The sequence below is a fragment of the Cyprinus carpio genome, chromosome A4 (assembly GCF_018340385.1).
Source record: "Cyprinus carpio isolate SPL01 chromosome A4, ASM1834038v1, whole genome shotgun sequence".
NCBI lineage: Eukaryota > Metazoa > Chordata > Actinopteri > Cypriniformes > Cyprinidae > Cyprinus > Cyprinus carpio.
The window spans coordinates 12,717,843-12,740,009 of NC_056575.1; the positions used below are offsets into that span (position 1 = coordinate 12,717,843).

The 22,167-nt window shown below is 34.3% G+C and overlaps 1 protein-coding gene and 1 pseudogene across 3 annotated transcripts; one reads left to right on the plus strand and one right to left on the minus strand.

Annotated features, from left to right (window-relative positions):
• Positions 1-2,818: 2,818 nt before the first annotated feature.
• LOC109067881 (differentially expressed in FDCP 6-like) lies at positions 2,819-20,555 on the minus strand. Of its 3 annotated transcripts, XM_042741342.1 has the most exons (14): positions 20,419-20,555; positions 17,705-17,912; positions 15,523-15,728; positions 10,614-10,754; positions 9,404-9,586; positions 7,813-8,040; positions 7,432-7,578; positions 7,233-7,341; positions 6,195-6,412; positions 5,437-5,544; positions 5,099-5,265; positions 4,895-5,018; positions 3,187-3,277; positions 2,819-3,028 (listed from the first exon to the last, which is right to left on the minus strand). In XM_042741342.1, exons 4-14 carry the CDS (start codon positions 10,644-10,646, stop codon positions 2,868-2,870), a joined length of 1,569 nt encoding a protein of 522 aa, XP_042597276.1. In that variant the 5' UTR covers positions 10,647-10,754; positions 15,523-15,728; positions 17,705-17,912; positions 20,419-20,555; the 3' UTR covers positions 2,819-2,867. The 3 variants fall into 3 exon arrangements, with proteins under 3 accessions (XP_042597276.1, XP_042597269.1, XP_042597284.1); XM_042741335.1 differs by lacking the exons at positions 15,523-15,728; positions 17,705-17,912; positions 20,419-20,555 and adding an exon at positions 12,332-12,572; XM_042741350.1 differs by lacking the exons at positions 15,523-15,728; positions 17,705-17,912; positions 20,419-20,555 and having other exon boundaries at positions 10,651-10,754.
• On the plus strand, positions 20,049-21,296 carry LOC122140012 (annotated as a pseudogene).
• Positions 21,297-22,167: the final 871 nt, after the last annotated feature.

The following is a 22,167-nucleotide window of genomic DNA, read 5'->3' on the forward strand; positions in this document are numbered from 1 at the left end:
GAGTGATGCTTGTGAGTGAAATTTCACCCTTTCTAAATGCATGTTATTAATCTTATTGTGACGGATTCATCTGTGCTTAAGGGTTTTATGGCCTCCGGAATATGATAGTGTGTAGATCTTTATAAGATATGTATAGGAAGATGCCACATTTGGCTGCTCCACACATAGAGGTGTCACTGCACAGACTCGGGTTGTAAAAACCGCCAAGAATTAAACTCTCGAAAAAACAGGATAACCTTTCAAAGGTTAAAGTGTGATGGTTTGTTTTATTAACTAAGGTGACCATATTCTTTTTTTATGGACACGTCCTGGTCAGGATTTCTATATTGCCTAAAATATCCAGTGTTTGACTTGAAGCAGCGATGCACAAATCCAATCAGTGTATGACATCAAAGTACCTTGAGAACTACAGCAGACGGCTTCATATGCTTTCAAATTATTGTCGATTACGTGCAATGCCTGCATGTTATTGGTCAAACTACTTTTCGATCATTACCTTCAGCAAGTATGAAAACAGGAAAACAAAGCCAAAACCTATTGAAATCCTGGCCAGGACCATAGACTGTAAAAAGGCCATGATGTGTATGGGAAAAACTGGGACATATGGTAAAAAAGTTAACATAGTTCCAAAACCTGTAATATTGGGTAACTTTTTGATGTTGTGTTAGCTAATGCCTTTGTCTTGTTTTTTTTTTTTGTTTTTTTGATAGTTTAGCAAAATCATCTGCTTGCGCCTATTGCAGATATAGATATTCATACATGCATATAACAATGGCTGCAGACAGACAGTCAACTTGTTCGAGCATTCACAAACAGGATTTGACCATTCCAATATGGCGGACGGCTTATGCACAGCGGCCCATAGAAAGTCATTAATATGGCAACTACACATACATATCTATGTGTGAAACTATACTTCTCTCTAGTGACGTATGCTGGATTGCTCCAATCACTTAGTCCACCTAAACCCCACCACTTTCTTACAATGGACTCCAAGCTTGCATTTAGACCTGCCTCCATCCAATCAACAAACGATGGACAGAACCAAGTCCCGTCATGTATTTTTTTCTTGTTCGATAATCCATTTCACTCTGATATAAATCACAACAGGGAAAAAATAGCTGTCTAATAACTTCTGTAAAATTGCGGCTAAAGGCTATTTACTTTTCAGTGAACTTATTAGAGCCTAGAATCTTGAAATACACATAATATTTAAATTTAAATTATTAAACGGTATACAGATACAATTTACTATTACAGAAGTAGTGAAACTGGGGTTTAAGTATCACATTTTATCTTTCCTCATCTCTGGACATGACAATTCATCTCATCACAACCTCAAATCTCAAGACCCACAGGTAGAAACCTTCCAAAACCATAAGGGGGAAAAGATCTGTTTCTGGAAAAATCACGACCACAACGTTTTTTTTTTTTTACAAAGATCATTTACAGTCAGTCTGTTGAAGACCACCCAAAACTAACAGAGAGATTATTCATTCTCAAAAGAAGCCTCAAAGCCACAAACTCAACTGTACTTTCTTGCTGGCCTCCATGGATCTATAAATAGATTGTATGATTCCTTTCACTTTTAAGCACAAAAAGGGGGTGTCCTAATTGTTTTGACTTGGTCAATTAAGTTAATAACACGATTAGCAAAATAAAAAGTATGTTGATTGGATTCTCAGAATGACTTTTTGGATCCTGTCTCCTGATCTATAGGGCTGGGAAAGGGATGATAAAAGTAGATATATGTGCGGTTGGTTTTAGTCTTGGTTAATGTGAAACTGTAGCTCAGACCAAGCACCCCTTCTACTGACCACACAAGAATTACACACCATAACAAAAACAAAAGTATTATCTAAAGAAGTGGGCTCTAAACCTGGAGGCCAAGTTTAAGAGAGCCTCAAGATGAACTAAAGTGATTTGAAAAAAGACAAAAATTTAAATTAGAAAATTTAAATAAATTAAAATTAAAATAAGCTAAAACAACTAATGATCAAAATATAAGATGACACAGTTTAATTCGGTTATGCCATGTTTAAAATATTTCTCTGGGTAAAAATGGCTAAAAAATTGGTATTAGTATGTTAAAAAAAATCACAAATTCAGCATGTGAATGCTGAAGAGCATTCAGCTACTGAATGATTAGTCTTTTGGAATTTTAGTTGTTACTAATTAATATATTGCCACTCTTAGTTTCTGTAAACACAAAAGTTTTCATTACAGCAGAAGCACCAGAAAAATCTTGAGGGGTCTTCAGATCTTTTCTTTGTCAATGGGAAACCTTAAAATGGAGAACCACTGATTTAAAGAGTTAAAGCATCTGTTTAACTGCTGCCATCAAACAATTGAACACCTTCTGAGTCTATTTTGACTATTTATTTTGTGGGTAACACTTTACAATAAGGTTTATTAGTTAACGTTAGTTAACATGAACTAAGGATGAACAATACTTCAACAGCATTTATTAATCTTAGTTCATGTTCATTTCAACATTTACTAATTCATTATTGAACTCAAAAGTTGTGCTTGTTAACATTAGTTAATGCACTGTGAACAAACATGAACAAACAATGAACGACATTTTTTTTTAACTAACATTAACAAAGATTAATAAATACTGTAATAAATGTATTGTTCATTAATTGTTCATGTTAGTTAATACATTAACTAACATTAAGTAATGGAACCTTATTGTAAAGTGTTACCATGTTGTGCATGTTACATAATAAAAAAGCTGATTACTACGTATGTACATATATAATAAAATAAGACTTCGACCTGCAGCCAAACTTAAACACATTGGGCAAACCAGATGTACAAAACATGTATAATCTATTATAGATATACAGATTTAGGACACAAATTTAGGAACCCTGTTCTTCCTCTTCTTGATTTGGTGATGGGCTGTAACCATTTCCTTTGTCTTGGGTGATGCCTGTTTGAACCTTAGCAATGAACTCTGTGCTGGTGAGGGCATGGCCCTGTCTGGGGCAGGTGGACTTTACTGGCAGATGTTCGACTTTGTCTGGAAATGAGCCGACAAGTAAAAAACAATGATAATTAAAGCCATTTATGATTGTGTAGATATGATCAAGCAGAACATATCTTGTTTATTTCATATTCACGTGACAGTCCAAAACTACTCGGGCCATAAAAAAATGAGTGATTGACACTGCATCTTACCTCCTGGTGTGATAGGCTTCATGAGGTGGTTATGCTGAATTTTCCAGTGCTTAAGCATCTGAGTTGTAGTAGACTGATTCACCAATTCTCTCTGTATATAAATACATAGAATATGACATGGGGTCAAAAGTCTGATCACTTAAAGCAATATGGCATGATTTGAGGCATCATTTATGTAGCACAAATGGCCCTTTTTTGTTAACCCCACTCTTTTCTAGTCTCTCACTTCTGTGTTGTGCTGGCTGCTCTCCTCTGATCGCTGGATGTTGGGTGGTGTTGCAGTGGAAGTCGATTCATGGACAGGTATCTCCATTTACAATAAAAGGTGTTTGTTAATGTACTACTAAACAAGTTGCAATTAGAACAGTGCTGGTCCAGCCAAGCGATGCTTGCATTAAATCACAGTTCATGACTGTGTGAACTACACATGCACATGGACTTCAGTCAATTATAAAAAAAAAAACGGCATTTACATGAAGAAAACATAAAGAAAAAGGAAAAAGTGAAAATTTGGTCCAAATTTCATTTACACTTTTCAGTTATCGAACTGGTTGCAATGCGAAATACGAAATACCATTAAAAAGTTTGGGGTCAGTAAGATAAAAAAAAAAAAAAAAAACTTTATTCAGCAAGGATGCATTAAATTGATCATTATTAATGGCAAATACCTAATTTTACAAAATACTTAAAATACATGCTGTTTTTAAATAATAATAATAATAAATAAATAAATAAATAAAATGATAATAAATGTTTCTTGAGCATCAAATCATCATATTAGAATGATTTCTGAAAGATCATGTGACAGCTGCTGATTCAGCTTTGCCATCACAGGAATAAACTACATTTTAAAATATATTCAAATAGAATTCTACTGTATTGCTATTAATACTAATTATGAAAAATCTTACTGTACTCTGTTTTTGATCATACATTGCAGTCTTGGTGAGGATAAAACATTTGAATAATCTTGCCAACCCTAAAATTTTGAGCGGTAGAGTGTGTCACAACCAAGGGCACTTGGGCTTACTAATGTCATAGAATATTCTTTTAAATCAGTACTACAGGTCATCACACAGGGCTGGATAGACACATTAAATGAAATGTTACCAATACTAACCCAACAGCTGTATCCCAAATCACCCCCTATACACTCATTCACTATTCCATACATTACTCTACTAATAAAGCCCACTTGAAGGAGTAAATGAAAACGAATGAGCAACCTGAGACAATCCTTATAATACAGTACATGGGTATCCTCTAACAGCTAGCCTTTGAGTATACATTGGTTGTACACTTGTTATTAAGGTGTATTATGGGAGTGAATGAGCAAAATCGATAATGCCCACGATGGTTTAAGACATGACTACAAATGACTGTCCGCTCAAATAGTGCAAACAGGGATTTGTAGAGTGTGGTTAATGGAGTGTTTTCAACAGAGATTAATGAGACAAAAGGGAAAAAATCTGGGCAGCTCTCTGACAGTTTGATTTACTGCTTTGATTCTAAGAGCAAGAGAGGCAATGATAAGGATCACGTAAAAATACTGTAAATTCTGAATGTTTTGCTATAATAACCTTGGCTTAATATAAAATGAAATGCTACAACAGCAACAACACCAACAACAACAACAAAAAAATGTAACTGACTCTACAAAACTGTCTCTTTACTATCTTTAGTTCTCTGCGTCAACTTTGTCTGTCACCTCTGTGCTCTCTTCTGTTTGCTGACTGCTGGGAGGTGTTGTGGTGAAAGAATCCTCCTGACTCCCCACAGCAGAGGTTTTCAGCTGAAGCTCTACAAGTTTCTTCTGCTCCTCCTCAAGCTGCCTGCAAGTATAAATGAAAGAAATTAGAGTGTCCTTGTGTGTTGGCAAAAGTATGATGAAATAATATGAGATTAGCAGTACCTCTCCAGTTCCTGTCGGATCCCGTCTTCTTCTAAACGGGCGTGAATCTGAGCATTGAGTGCCTCCTCCAGTTTAACTTGTGTGAGTTGTAATTCATGAATCCTTTTCTTCTGCTGCTGTACCTCCTTCTGCATCTCAGTCAACGTGGCTGTCATCTTCTCTTTGGCCTACTTAAGCAACTTGATCACTATTGTTTCTAATGCTCTAACACTACAAATAGATTTGTCATAGTAATGCAAGTGCACGAATGTGTTAAAATGTGTTTAAGTAGATGTAGTGTGACAACACTTATTAATGATACAGGATGGTTAAAAAAAACTGTTTTCTCTCTGTCTCACCTCTTTAGCTTCTTCTAGCTGTCTCTCCAGATCTCTCTGTATTGCCTGCTGTTTCTCTCGCTCCTGCTTTTCTTCTTCTTTATGCTTTGCCTCCACCTCCCTCTGTTTCTGGGGGACAAACAAAAACTAAATTTTAAGACAAAATAACACAATACTGCACAGTACATATTGTATACTACCAACTATTTTTTTAAAACAGTATGTGAAACTGAGCACCTTATGTAATAACAACAAACACTTAAAACAGTAGCACGGCCATGGCTTTCTTTTCTAACTAATTTATAGTAGATTTATTTTTCAGCTTCTCTGAGCTGGCAGACATGCCAGAAACCTAACTAAAAGCAAAAAAAAAAAAAACCTAAAAAAGTTTAAATTTCATCCGATGTTCCTTTAATACAGTACAACACAATGTCATGCAACTGTTTTATTCAAAGTGCTGTTTTCAGTCAGTGAATTTGTCATAGCAATGCAAGTGCATGAATGTGTTAAAAATGTGTTTTAAGAAGCAGATGTAGTGTGACAACACATTTTAATGAAACAGGATGTTAATGTATTCATTTAAAAGAAGTTGAGAAGCTGAGGCCCTGGTTTAGAACCACTGCTATATTATATACTGCACATTTTAGAGAAAAAGTAGGTAGATCAAAATTTGCATACTGTCCACAGTACACAAACTGTTTACTGCAGATATAATAAGATTAATATGGTAGCATACTATTTAGAACATTCCGCTTTTGCCCTATTCCCCCATGAGTTACTTGAATAATGCCTTCGATGTGTTGCTCCAAGCGCTCACTCTCCCCCTGCTGCTCCGGAGAAGAGTGCTGCGGTGTCTCAACTTCAGTGGGTTCGCTGTGGCTGCTCTGGTTGTTCTGGCTTCTCTGAAGGGTTTCTCTCTGCTTGCGTCTGCTCAATTTCAGCTCCTGATGGAGAGAGATCTTCCCCTCGGCTCTCAATCTCAATGCTGTCTGAATGGCTACAAAACAGGACATCATCGTTCAAAAACCAGGACACTTTGACAAGACAGTAAGAGTGTTATTAGTAGTGTTGCAGTATTCAAGACTGGTTTTGGACCATTTTTTAAAGGTCTTGGTCTTGTACTCGGGCTTGTATTGGTCTCCGACTAAGAGGACTCGGGATTTTGTTTCAAGACCAGTCAAGACAAGGGGATTTCAATAAATTGCCAGTGCATTGACTGATTTATTTATTACCATCATTAATGTGACTGGTTGTAAAACTTTCTGTTTCAAATGCAATCAATACCTAATTAAATAACTAAATAACAACAATAAATAATTTGATTTATACTAGTGGATCTCAAAACTGTTGATTGTTGAAGGGCCCCTTTTGTCCACAACAATATTTGAAGTTCCCCTCCTTTCTAGCATGACTAGAAATACATATATTCATTATTAAAAAATAACCAAATACTAAGAAATATCTTGAAGTTTTAGTTGTTTTAGTTTATTTTAAAGCTTGTTGTATTTTAATTATTTTTAACATTATTTATGCTTTTGAAATTGTACCAATTCAGATAAAATTTCTATGCCGCCACCACTGCAGTGCAAAGATGAATTTTGTTGTTAGTGATTTAATTTGATTAGTAACAGCTCTATATAGTGTCTTTAATGATTAAAAATAAGACATTTCTCAAGCAGTAAATGTGGACCCTTCAGATGAATTTCAGTAGTGTTGGTTTGGTCTTGGTCTTGTCTCTGTCTCCACACACATTGGTCTTGATCTCGGATTAGGTGGTCTTGTCTACAACAGTAGTTATTAGCATGTGCGACCCTTACCTTGTACCCAGTCTACTCTCTGCTTCATGTTTGAGGCACTCATCTCGTAGGTCCTGATGGCAGTATTCACACAGAACAGGCAGCGGCGCCCTTCTTTATCCGGTTGATTCTGAGTGTGATGACGAAAATGAGAAAGTTAGGAGGCCTAATGCATTTATAATATTTATTTTACAGTGGAATACAGTTATTGCTGATCAACCTCCACCACACTGTTCTCTTCCAGCAGGACCTCTCCTTTCTTTTCCTTCAGGTCTTCGTTGACATAGTACATCAGGCTACTGGGCTTTAAAACAAACCAGCGCTCCTGCCAGTTCCTGCGAACATGCCCCTTCTTCAACAGGTAGCCCTGATGGATAAAGCAAAAAGGAAACAGATAGAATGGGACTAAATGATTGTGTCAATGACATGCCATGTGTTACACAATGCAGAAAGGACCATTCTGCGATGTTACAATGTAAGTAACATTGTAGTGTAGGCTGAGTTGCACATTATTTGTATTAATTTACTAGGATTAATAACACTAGGAAATAACACACAATACAGTATCAACCTAGTGCGCTGCACACAAAGCATCAGTCACCTTCTTGATAATGTTGTGGTACATCTCCATGAAAACATCATCCACAGCAAGACTGAAGGACTCCTTACTCTCAACATGCAAAAGCTGGCCAGCACTTAAATGTTCAAGGAACTCCCACACTGACATGCCATCCTGAAGAGCAGCATTCTGGGACAAAAGTTCCTCCAGTAAAGTCCCATCCCACTCCAGGCTCATTGCACTGGAGATTTTCGTTAGCAGGTACTCTAACTAAATTAACAGAGGCAAAAGAGCATTCATGACTTTGGGTTGGCACATTAGCATCTGCAACCTATGAGCTCTTAGAGCAAGTGCATTGGTAAGATTTAAATTTTTTTTTAATCTAAATCTATATTAAGATACTTATAGACTATATATAAGTTAAAATAAGTGTGAAGTGACATACAGCCAAGTATGGTGACCCATATTTAGAATTCGTGCTCTGCATTTAACCCATCCAAAGTGCACACACACAGCAGTGAACACACACACCGTGAACACACACCGGGAGCAGTGGGCAGCCATTTATGCTGCGGCGCCCAGGGAAACAGGGGGTTTGTTGCTTCCTCAACAACACCACATCAGACAATACAACAAACAACAACATTATTATTAGTAAAAAAACTCTCTTACCACTAGGCCACGACTCCCTTAATATAATAAACTACATATTCTAATATACTATAAGATATATATTAATACTATAATATAAGATATTTCTAGACTATATATACTTATATACTCTATATATGTGTAAGGATGAATCTCACAAAATATTTAAATAAAAAAATTAAATAGGGATATAGTGTTGGAGTAATAAATAAAATACATTTGAATTGAATAAACTATTTTATTTTATTATTTTAGTAAAATAAAATACATTTAAAATAACAAATTGTGTTTATTTATTTATTACTAAACATAGGTTTGATTTTCTTCAAGGAAAAACACATATTATTTGTTAAAATATGACATTTATATGACAAATATGTCATGAGATCATAAAACTGATTTTCAAGCAGTTTCATTTGTTATATACTAAAGAAAACCAAATGGGGATGAGATGAAAGAATACAGATGGCAAGAAATGCAAGTTACAACATCTTCAGATTTGGTTACTTGATAAAAATCTACTTTTGACATGTGTTATCATCAGGAAATCACCCCATCTATATGTAGTTCCATTTCTTGTGTCACTTCCTTCCTTAAAAAAAAAAAAAAAAAAAAGCAACGCCATGGTGTAGCTTCATACTACTTCAACCTTGTCTGAAAAACCGACTTTGAGATTCTCAAGTTTACAGTCTTGCTTTAAGTGTCAACTCTTACTTTAGCATCATAAAACTGCTCTGTTCGAAAAAATAAGAATAGACTAACCAATAGTGAGGAAGTCTAAGCAGTATTAGGTAATGTCCAGTGTCTGAATGCTTTAGTCTGATATTATTTACCTTTATATACATATCTTAAGAGATTTATATATTAACATTTATTTTTTTATTAGTATTTCAGCCACAGTCTGGTTTCATGTGTATCATATCAGCAATGCTTATTTGCAACTATGCTTATCTGCATCTGCCCCTCTTTCTCTCGCTCTCACCTCCGGCTGAATGATGACTAATGGGTAACGGTCTTCAGAAAGCAGGTTGAACAGACAGAAGAGTTTGAAGCAGTCTTTCGGTGAACACAGGCCCTGTTGAATGCTGGGTTTGCAGTTCTTCTTCGATGTCATCGTCCAGCACAGATCATCAAAGGTTTCCTTGCTGAACGTCCCCTCTGTGGCCTGTAAATTAACACAATACTATTAACAGCCAAGAAAACATCACCTGACACTGTTTGCCAAAAGACATTTCCCAGTGTTCTATTAACATTCGGTCATTATTTCATTAGTATAATTTCATTCCTAACCTGTATGGCTTTATGTGGAACACAAAAGCAGAAATATTAAAAAATATATATTGTACTCTAAGGGAACATTTGCATCCTTTTCAATGCTAACAAGCTCAATTCATTATAATTGCTTAGAAAAAAAGAGCAACTAGAAAATTCGTTAAAATTTCTCAGTTTGTGTTTCATGGCAGAAAGTCAGTCACATGGATTTGAAACAACATGAGGTTGAGTAAAAGAAGCATGCTTATTTATATCGAATCTGCACTTGGAGTTTACTTTAAATCTTAAAATGATAACTGTACTTGCAGATTGTATAATATTTAATAAAATTCATTAACTTCAAAGAAATAAAAGGTACATGTGCTACTTAAAAAGATTACATGACACTTTTAAAAAGTGCACTTTATTTTAATGTCAAATAAATGGGTTTACATTAAAGTACATTCTAAATCAATGTTTTAATTACCTTTTTTTAAAGAAGTACATTTATTTTGATGTTGTGTCTAACATACAAAGTACTTGATTATAATTTCAGTGTTATTTGATACTGCATTTAAAGTTATTTTAAATGTACTAAACCGCAGCTATATCATTACAAATGTGTGATTACAAATATATATATATATATAAACACATGACGTACAAGTTTAAAAATAAATTACGTTCAAGTATATTTTAGTTTACTATAAATGCTTGTCAGTACATTCGGTAGTACACTTTAACTACATCTCAAAGATAACAGAAGTCTAAAATTACAGAAAAATATGTACTTTTACTTGAAAAGATTCTTAAATTCAACTATATACTTAAATCTTTTATTCTTTTAGAATCTCTTCTTAAAACGTAGAATCTCTTATTCTTTTTCACAAGGGAAATGATGACAGAGTTTCATTTTTGGTAATTCTGGAGCGTTACTAGACCTTTGCCAGAATGTATTTGTTGAGGTAGGGCATGTACCCCTGGTTGGACACAGGCCCATTGCTATCGTCCTTAAAGTGCTCCTCTAACACCACAGGATCATGAGGAATATTCAGCACTGTATAGAGATTGTGTGAGAGAACCTGGTGAAGAAACACACACAAACACACACACACGCGTTATGTTTTAGATTGTGATAGTGATAATGACAGATAATCAAGACCACACACACAAGAGGTAAGAGAGCAAGTGTAACTACAGCCTAGTGTGTTAGATATAACTGAGCTACCGGTTATCTTAAAGTGACCCCAAAAGGATGTGCAAACCTAAAAATGTTGCATTCGATAACAAAATATCAGACCAAATGGCACTTATTTGGAAGACAGCATAAGCACATATTTAAGTTTGTAAATGATACGACAATAGATGTAATGTTCAAAAACACTTCCTGGTCAAAGTTCATAGAAAATATCCATATTCAATGTTAATTTGTGGTTACTATGCTAGGATATCTGTGTCAACTGGAGGGGAACTGACTTCATATAGTACATCTACTAAAAATCACCTAGAAACCAGTTTGGTAGAAGTAATTGCCAACATGGGCCAGAAAAGTGAAGTTAACTCTTTGAAAGGCTTGACCTGATTTCATTTAGTCACTCTTCAGCTGTGAAAAATGAATAGCATTTAAAAGCCAATTTATTGACATGATCATGGGACACTGCGGTGATATTATATGACACAGAATCAGCAGAATTTTTTATATAATATACAATAATAGTTTTACACACATAAATTTGCGGGCAATTGCTAAAACGCTTTGTGAAAGATCTAACAAGTCTGGACGCATGACTGTTTATGCCTAAATTTTGAGCAAAGGGCCGACCCGGGACATGTTTAAACATGAGAAAGACTGTCAAAGCTGTCTGCAGGCTGACTGTCTTCAGGTATTTATTTTCAGGTTCACCAACCCAGTGATGACATTCAATTACCCCCTCAATATCCATGAAAACAAATCGCACAAAGAAATAAGCTTTTAGATTATCTGAGATCATTTATTACTACGTTAGGGTTTATGCGTACCCACCTAACAATATTTTGGTGACAAATAAGTACCAAAAGTGAGCTAAATCTGACAATATATATATATATATATATATATATATATTATATATATATATAATATACTAAAATAATACATTTTATTTGTAACGCACTTTTCATTAACAGAATCTCAAAGTGCTACAATAGAATAACAAAATAAAAAAATAAAAATAAAAAAAGACCATATATATATATATATATATATATATATATATATATATATATATATATATATATATATATAACGGTTTATTATTATTATTATAAAAATGCTGAATTTTGTTTCTGTTTGGGTTAGGTTTATGTAAGTACTATTTTTTAATTAGTTCAGTATAAACGTATCTCTCTATATGGAATGCCCCCATTAAGAAAGTAAATGTGTGTGTATGTGTGTGCGTTTAGGTTATATGGCATGACTATTCGTATTTTTGTTCCTTTCTTTGCAACAATATCAATCTCTTGATAATAAAATATGACATTTACCTATCTCCAATGTATAAAACATTATGACACTGTACATATAAAATAAATAAGCAACCAGTTTAATGTAGAGTTAAAGAAAACGTCACTTGAACACACTGAAACGCAAGTCAAGTCAAAGGTACACAGGTGGTCTGACCTTCAGTTGCGACTTGGACACTTTTCCGCTCTGCTCTACATCCAGAGACGTGAACGCGTACCAGATGGACTTCAGCAGCTCGCTTTTTAGATCCATAACGCCAGTAATGACACATCCTGCTGACATTCTGAGACAGATACCGCTTCACATTGCGGAACTGAGACGCTGGCTGCGCCTAAAAACCTTCTGAGCTGCCTAACTAGGCAGCACTGTGGGTAACAAGGACGCATGCAACATTCTGCGCAACGTAAACGCGCTCCAAGCAGAGCTTTGCCGCAGCTATGAGGATTAGCAACCCAAAATGCTGTCTTGGTAAGCAGCTTGATAGATTTTGAGACACAACCTGGAGTAAAACTCACCAGCTGGGAGGGGACAGTAGTTACTACTTGTGAACTTCAAACCTCAGCGTAGACCGCGAGTTGTGTGGAAGAATAAATAACGCCAATGTCATTTAAACTGCCACAAAAAGTGCCACAATCAACAAAATTTCAAAATGTATTAAAAATTTATTTAGTAGGATATTAATAACCACAAATCACACTGCATAAATATACAAAACAAGAACGAAAATCAGTGATGCTTAGTGGTGTTTTGGTTTGAGCAAATCTTTTAAGTGAAGGAATCGTTCTCATATGACTCATTTTTCATCAATGAGCTGATGCTTTTCTTCCTTCAAAAACGAACTATAACACGAGTAAACAACATTCAAATGTGTTGTAAAGAAACATATCATTTATAAAAATGTATAATAATATAATATAATTTATAAAAACCTGAATGAGCAGTACATTTTATTGAAACGAAATGAAGAATCAGCCAACACTCGTTCCTTCAGTGCGCCATGTGAATCAATTTCTAGTATAATCAAGTCAAAAACAATTAAAACAGAGTGATAAAATATGATATTTGCTGTTGTCATGTGTAATCAAAATGTTTATGCCTTTTAAACACGTGAAATATATTAAATTTGTTCAACTAACGAATCGATTGAGTGAATGATTCAATAATCCGCTTGTGTGGAAGACACACTTGTGGTACAACTATGTAACTTTGCACAGAGACTGTATACTGATATTTCTTCTCGAAGTATACATAAGTATACATATACACATTTTTCTTTTTTTTCCCCAGTGCATGTAGCATGTGTGTGAAGTTAACTACTGTAAGTGTTCTGTGGGTGATAAAGTAATGAGTGGAAGCATTTCTCTCTCTGGTCAAGGTTCACTCATGCAACTTAGGTGGAAGTGAATCTGTTAGTTCTGCATGTTTGGTCAGTCTTACAGCTACTTTAAGAAGTTAAAACCTGGAGTTCTTAAACTGTACTGTGCAATACTGGCATAGTCATCTTAATTTATAAATATTTAGAGACTGTTCTTGACTCATGGCCATCTACCATGATAAAAACAGTAGAAGTAGGCTACATTAAATGAACACCAGAGGGGAAATTTCCATCTAAACAATGATATATGAAATAAGTAATGACTGCACCTCTGTGTTTTTCTTCTTGAAGATTATCTTGGCCAGTAGATGAGAGGAAACTGCATAATCAACATGTAACACGTGTGAGAGACGTAAGGATAAAATGTCACTTCATAATAAAGAAACTTTCTCCAGGTCTAAAATGCTAAAATCAGGTGACATCAGATACATCAGGCCTAGAACTATCATGTTATACTGCCAAATATCACATTCAAATCACATACAGTTAACTGACTTTGACTAAATGTTTTTTTTTTTTGCAGAGCTCTGATGTACAGCAGATGAAAATAAATTGGTTTAATGGACAAGATAATAACAAATCCTAATGCAAGAATAAATAAAGAAAAAAATAATATTCATCTGTTATAAATGTGTGTATAACCTTAATATAATATAATATAATATAATATAATATAATATAATATAATATAATATAATATAATATAATAATACACAAACCCCAGACTGACAGCATACCAGTTGGACTCTAGGTTCAGTATAAGTTAAGCTCATTCAACAGCATTTGTGGCATAATGTTGGTTACAAAATTAATTTACACTTCCTCCTTTTTGTTTAAAAAAGGCATAAATCTGGGTTGCAGTGAGGCACTTAAAAGGAAGTGAATCAAAGAATATGCATGTTAAAATGATTAAAATATACATGAAAACAAACAGACAAACAAAGAAATCGCTATTCATTGTAGTAGTACAATTTATATAAAATATATCAAATTGTAAAACTTTGTCACCATGAAAATGCAATATAAAAAAAATGACTGTAAAGTTTATTTAAACAACTTTTAAATGAATAATTAATATAAGTGCTGTTATAAAATTATACACTTCATATTTCTACTTTTAAATCTTCCAAAGAATCTGTAGAAACTTCCATTGTTACCTTTCAACAGGCCCCACTTATTATATATTTATATGCTAGGATATTAGTGGCGTCTGTTGCTATGGTGCAAAGAGCTCTCCTTTCATAATCAATAAAAAAGCTGTGACTCATCTTAGTGATCGCGATCTCACAAAGATACATTATTAAAAAAAAATCTCTACACACCACAAAACACAAAAACACTTTTATAAAAAGATAATACCCCCTCAAAACAACAACACAAAAAAAAAAACTTTTTCAGAGGTGAGTGGATTCTAACTTAAACGCCTCTGATTCAAGAAATCAACATATGTCTGTGATTGGCTACATTGCTCAATGATGCAAAAACACGTTAAAACATTAATCGATCTTTTATTGGCATGGCAAAAATAAATTTTGTGTTGCCAAAGTACTCCCTTTCTATCGCAAACAAACTCATTTACTAGCAAACAGACACACATGCTTTCCAACAAGATTGGGAGGGACAGTCACCCTTGGCAAGGATGCATGCTGTGGGCCTCTGTAATTCCCTCATGCTTCCTGTTGGTGCTTAACTCTGATACACCTCCCAAATCCCAACACTGCTTATATTAAGAGAACCGACTTCATAGACAAGGACAATATGTGCATTTAAGAGGATGCCTGCCATAGATGAACCCTGCATTTCCTTCTGACAAACTCAAAACCTAACAGTTAAGACTTCATAATCAATGAGTATTTTAATATAAACTATGATAGACAAGAAATGAATTTATTTAAATACACTTGAATAAGGTTTTCCATTGTGTTCGTACTTATGGTTCTCAAATGTGAGGGAAAGAGTGGTATACACAAACCTTCTTATTCAGAGAGGGAGATTGGATCTCCTCCCAACTTTTGCAAGGGTTTCTGATGTCAGTGGGTCCAGTGATCTTAGTGCAGACCTGGAAGAGCTGGTCTATTGAACAGGGAGGTACTGCCAGAGAAAGGGATAAGGGCTCTTTTGGTCTGTTCGATCAGATTGTTCTGACACAGGGGAGGCAGGAGCCTCTAATTAGTCATCCTAGAAAAAGAGAGAAAGAAAATGAAACTTTAACAACACTCATAAAATCAAAAACAGATAACTGTCACCGTCCCGTTAAGTTTACTTCAATATATTACAATTAACAGACCTAACCTAATCATGAAAAACTATATATCGTTGGAAAGTAAGACTCCTAATAGATATTTGACCACTCTTTGTTGTTAAAAAAGTTAGTAGGAACAGTAATAGATTAAATTATGACAAGAGTGCACCTCAAATATACATCATAAGGAGTTCTGACCTTTGTCACAAAAAAATATTTTTGCTTCCTTTTACCCTATCACATATTTTAGCAATCATCATAAATTATATATCATTTGAAAGCTTACAAAAACCTCCAAATTCATCCTGTGAAAACCATTTTGAAATCGGACACTGCGTTAAATGGAATCGTACTTTAAAATCTTTTAGCGAGCTCCTCCCACTTTGTGGGAGGTGTCCATATTCCAAATATATTACGCTTTTAGAATCAAAACTTTTCATAGTCTTGACAAAATACATATCGTTGGAAAGGTCTGAGTCTCAAGATTCCAATTTGGTAGTTATTTGTGTCATAGACATAATATTGAGAGAGAAATTGATACATTGTGACAGAATAATTTTAAAAAATTCAGTGGAGTTTGAATGGCATCCGGTGGCTGTTTGTGGTATAACACCTAAACAAAATTGAATAACAACATCATTTTTTATACAAACCAAAAACAAATAACAAAAACAAATTATACATACATATTTAATTAAATATAAATTTTGGGGATTTAAACATATTTTATAAAATATTTATTTTAATATAAATATAATAAAAAATAGTACAGTAACATTTTCTTTACAGTAAATTTAAACTTCTATAACTTTTTATATGCTTTCATTTTTTGAAATGATTTCACTTCTGCCTGCAATAATCTGCAGATTGTCTTCTTTAAAAAAGAGACCAACCTTTGGTCTGTATTCAAAAGCGTCTATGAATTATAACAATTTAAGTTTGAATAGTGTACTTTCACGTCTATATTCAAAAATTTATAAACAGACAAACAACCAACCAAAAATTCTCATCATCATTTAACAGATAAAATACAACAAAAACTCATATTCTACATACAAAAAATAAAACAAAACGCAGACAAACAATCAGGGACGAGTGTTTTCAGAATACTACCACATGCCCACACGTATCACTCAAACCGGGTTTGAACGGCTGAGTAGAACCTGTGGCTGAGTATATGGCCTATCATATCATATAGTAATTTATATATTCATAATTATTAAAAAATTTTTTTTTTTTTTTTAACACACTGATAAAATAAATTCATGTTCAGAAGATAAAGGGGCATCTGCCAATCCTGGATTGGCCCCCTAAGTACCCAGTCAAGCAATGTGATGTCGTTTTTGGGGTCACCACATGACTAGTATGCTGTTTACAAGTGAAGCCACTTTAAGGTCATTGTTTGAATTTGTTGTACATGTGTGGCTTATGCATTGCATCCAGACACATCTACATTGTTTTTGTGGGTAGGTGTAAATTAATAAATACAGTATCAAATAAGCAACCTTTAAAAAAGATATATAGTACTGCATAATGTACTACTTACTGCATTAAGTGAAACAATAACGAATATATAGTATGTAATGGTAAATGCATGTTTTATTCAATAAAAATGGCATGCAGTTATTATCTTGTATATGGTTATTTTGGTCATTTAATCCATTTTTCTATAGAAAATGTCTTGATTGTTAGAAATGCAATTAAATAACGATTCATTAAAAAGAAAATGATAATATTACTTTGGGTTTATTCATATGCAAAGAGTATTCCATGCAGTGTTGTATACAAATATAGTAATCCGTGCAATTATATTATGCATACAGAAAATGTCTAAATATTGAAAAAAATTGCTGATCTTTTTTGTTGTTCTCTTATTTGTCTCTATTTCTCATTTAGGTTCATTCCCTGTCACCTGTCTGATGGCTGGCTCTGTAGTTTTGACCTTAGCTCCCGACGAGCACTTTCTGCATTCAGTGAACATCACAGGTGTGAATGAGACAGTGACAGATGAAAGGTTAATTGAGACTGATGTAGAGGCAAGAGGAGAATCCTGGTGGCTTGTACCATGATGGCGCTGGTTAGATTATTCCAGGTAAAGTTACAACATTCACCATTAAAACCTGTGATAAAGATAAAATAATCAAGTTACACATTATGTAATTGCATGCATCAGAGACGACTGCATAAAACACTCCTAGTACAAGTACAAAACTGGTATGTGAATCTGTAGTAACTATATATCTGCTTGTGTTTCCACAGGGATGCACCACCACAAACTCCAAATATAGCACTTATTGGGAATATGTTGGGCTCTAGTTTTTCCACAGCAGTGGTTGGTTATGGAGACGCAGTGTCAGTGGCAAAAGTCTATGCAACTAAACATGATTACAGAGTCGGTGGCAACCAGGTTCTGTGTGAATGTGTCTGACACTCAAAATATGCTTTCGTCCAATGGCTAAATTAGCATGGGAAAATAAATAACACCTAAAAGGTTTGTGCTGAACACAATGCATTTTGTGCTTTGTCGGTGGCAAAACCAGCTGAAAACTACAACTTTGGTTTCTTGCAAGAAATGTGGGTGCTATTAACAAGTACTGGGGGAAGAAAAAGAGCAAGGGTGCTTATTTTAGTGTGAAGTATTTTTTAAGTATAATAAGGGTCTCTCCCACTGATTGAAAAATTACAATAATATTAGGGAGAGCCAGAAAGAACTAGTTGGCCTTTAAAGGTCACTTTCACCTGCCAGAAGATAACGAATTTGAGTTTGCAACAGCAGCTGTTATTTTTTCTAAACTCGGCAGTGAAGCATAGATCTTTAGGGCACAGATAGAGTTTTGTTTTGTCCTTAAAGATTCTGGTTAGGGTTTTGTTCAAAATGTATTTGCATACTAATTTGTGACTGGTCTTTCAAGGAGTCTGAGTTTGCACCAGCGACTGCTATTTTGAAACCAGACAGGTCAGAGCTTCAGGGCACAGCTACATTTGTTTCATTTTGTTTTGTTTCACTTTGTGTTTGGCGCGTTGCTTCATTTCTGCTTTGTTTTGTTTCTTGTTCGTGTTGCTTTGTTCTATTTCGTTTCGCTTTGTTTTCTTAGCACTTTAAACAAAACAAATCCTTAAAGATTTAAAAAATTGATTTTCATACTGATTTCTGATTGGTTTTAAGGTCACGTTCACCTTCCAAAGCCAAATGAATGTAAGTTTACATCAGCAGCTGATATCTTTAAATATATGCATTATATAAACCATGCTGTTTTAGGGTACAGCTACATTTGTTTTGTTTTGTAAACTCTTATTTATTTGCATAGTGATTTGTTATTGGTCTTCAAATCTTTTTTTTTTTTTTTTTTGCTGTTGTTGTTTAGTAGATACCAAAAAGTGTAATGACTGCATTGCTGGTGTTTAATTGATACAGATTAATTATAAACTGCCTGATCTGGTTTACTACCCTTTTATTCCCATTAGGAGCTGATAACTTTGTCATCCCTCTCTGTCCCACAGTCAGTGATGGCTGGCATTGTTATAGCATCCATTGTGTTGGGTTTAGATGTAGGTCTGCTGGCTGGTCTGGCATTTGAGATGAGCACAATGGATGTAAGTAGCACATTTGTAAGGATATTAAAGCATGCTTGAGTTTAAAGTATGCAAAACTGGTAACAATTTTTATTTGACAAAGCAAATTCATTCCTTTTTTTATTTAATTTAGTTTTTAGTAAGGTTTTGGTATATTTGTTGAGACAAAATATGAGTGTTTAACTCAAAATATGAGTGTTAATATTGTCAGTAATAAGGGCATCATATTAATGTTATCAACATTAAACATTTAAACATAAATGTTTGTTTTGTAATATTTAATAGAGTATAAAAGAAAAGTCCCTGTTAAAAACAAATTATACATAATGTAAATCAATTGTGAAACAAATCATGGTGAATTCTGTTTTTAAAGACATGTTTTTGAAGATGATAATACCTTAATACCATAATACCTTGGTTTCTCTTATTTCATTCAGCCCTTCTTGTGCCACCCTTGGAAATGTCTCAAATACTGCTATCTACAAAAACATGAAGGACTACAAAAACTAGTATTGTAACTGGCCACAACATATATTGACATATATATATATATATATATACAAAACTTTCAGACTGATGAAATTCCTGGGATTATATATATATATATATATATATATTATATATATATATATATTATTTATATATATATACTTCAAAGAAAAAAAATATATATATATATATATATACAAAACTTTCAGACTGATGAAATTTCTGGGATAAAGATTTGCAAGTGCAACTCACCCATTTACTTTGCAAATATTTATTACTTCAAAGAAAAAAAGAAGAGAGAAGAGGTGAGTTTACTTTACTGTAATTCTAAATTCTGAAATGTTAAAAAAAAAACTTGGTGTGCTTTAAAGCTTATTAATTCTTACAGGTGGGGTTCAATGCAGTGCGGGTGTTCAAGAAAAGAAATAAAGCTTTGAAGAAGATTTACAAACTCTTTAAAAAAGGAAAACTATAAGCTGCAGAGGTACGTTGTGCACAGCAGTCTGGCAAATATTTGAAACTTTTTAGAATGCTTTTCAAGAAAAACTTATTCTGAACACTGACCTGAGTTTATGTCACCACATTCTAGTGTTTCCCATATCTGCCGTCCTTTACAGGATGGTTTGGTACCAGTGGCCTCATTGGGAGTAGAAAACAAAGCCTTTGAAAAAGAGCAGGTTCCTGAGCTGGAGGAAGGTGCGTCTCAGCCAGTCGTGAAGGTTCAGGTAGACTGGACGTCTGAGCTGCCTGTCAGTTCGTCAGTAGCCAGGGTCCATATTAACAGCCTCGTGGTGGACTTCTCTGCCGGATCATTCTGGACGTGGTAGCAGCCCAGTCCCTCAAACTGGTGCGTTATCTTTATTGCCAGTTGCTGAGTCATTGTTCCGCTGCAATACTGCATAACTACAATATGATGTTATCAATACAATATACAATATGATTTTTATCATTCCAAACCTGTATCACTTTCCGTCTTCCACAGAACATAAAACATGACATTTTGAAAAAAAGCCTCAGTGTTTTATTGTACATACAATGAAAGTCAATGGGGTCCAATTTTCAAAATATCTTCTTTTGTATTTCAAATAAGTAAGGTTTGGAATGATGTGAGGCTAAGTTATTACCAAAACTAAGTAGTCGCTAACTGTCATTTCCCATCTTCACAGACTGTGAAGGAATTCATACGGTTAGAGTCTACATCACAGGATGTGATGGTAAGGCATGACTCTATAACAGTATGTTGCAACAAGCTGTTGCTACAAACTCCAGCCTGATAATGACAGGTTAGGACACAGTGAATAACCTAAAGGGTCCTCGTGTCACAGGTGAGCTTGTCAGGAGAATGGAAGCCCTGTCCTTTGATGAGGAGGTTATACCAGAGACATTTTCTTCCTCTCAGTCCATGCCACCATTCCACTGGAAATGAAGAGGATCCATTAGCTGAGAAGGTAAAATTATAATACTTCCATGTGTCAGCTGTCTCATAATGAAGCTGCTCAAAGATAACATAAATTTGGAAGGTGACTGATAAACTTGTTGGTTTATTGAGCCTGATAATCTGGGGGACAGTAAATCCTGATAATCAAAGATACAAGATAAACAAGATATAAGTAAAAGGAGTGTTCTGGCACATGTTGATATTGCTCAATGAAGAATATATATATATATATATATATATATATATATATATATATATATATATATATATATATATAGTGATAATATGAAATGTTTCTTGAGCATCAATTGGCATATTAGAATGATTTCTGAAGAATCATGTGACAATGAAGACTGGAGTAATGTCAGCTGAAAATATAACTTTGCCATCACATGAATGAATGACGTTTCAGAATATTGCTATTTTTACTGTATTTTTGTCCAAATGCACATAGCCTTGGTGAGCCTAAGAGACTTCTTCCAAAACATAAAAAAAAAAAAAAACACATGTAGCATTCTGTCCACATAGAAATTCCCAATAATGTGCAGTTTACATACTGTATATTCTCTGTTTCACAGTTGCAAGACAACAAAGAGCCACTTCCTTTTAGTGAAGATGAGGACCTGATTGAGACCTATGACATCCAGCACTTGGTCAGCATCCTACATCTTTTTATTTTATGGCTTCAGTTATCAAATACCACAAAACAACAAAACATAAAAAAAACCCATCAAACAATTCATTCCCATTCAATTCAAGGACATTCAAACACATTCAAAACCACCTAAAACAATAACCACTTTAAAAATAAATTCGAAAGATATTCATCGTCTTCCTATTCATTTGCTGATAGTGGGTCAGGAGATATCCTGGGA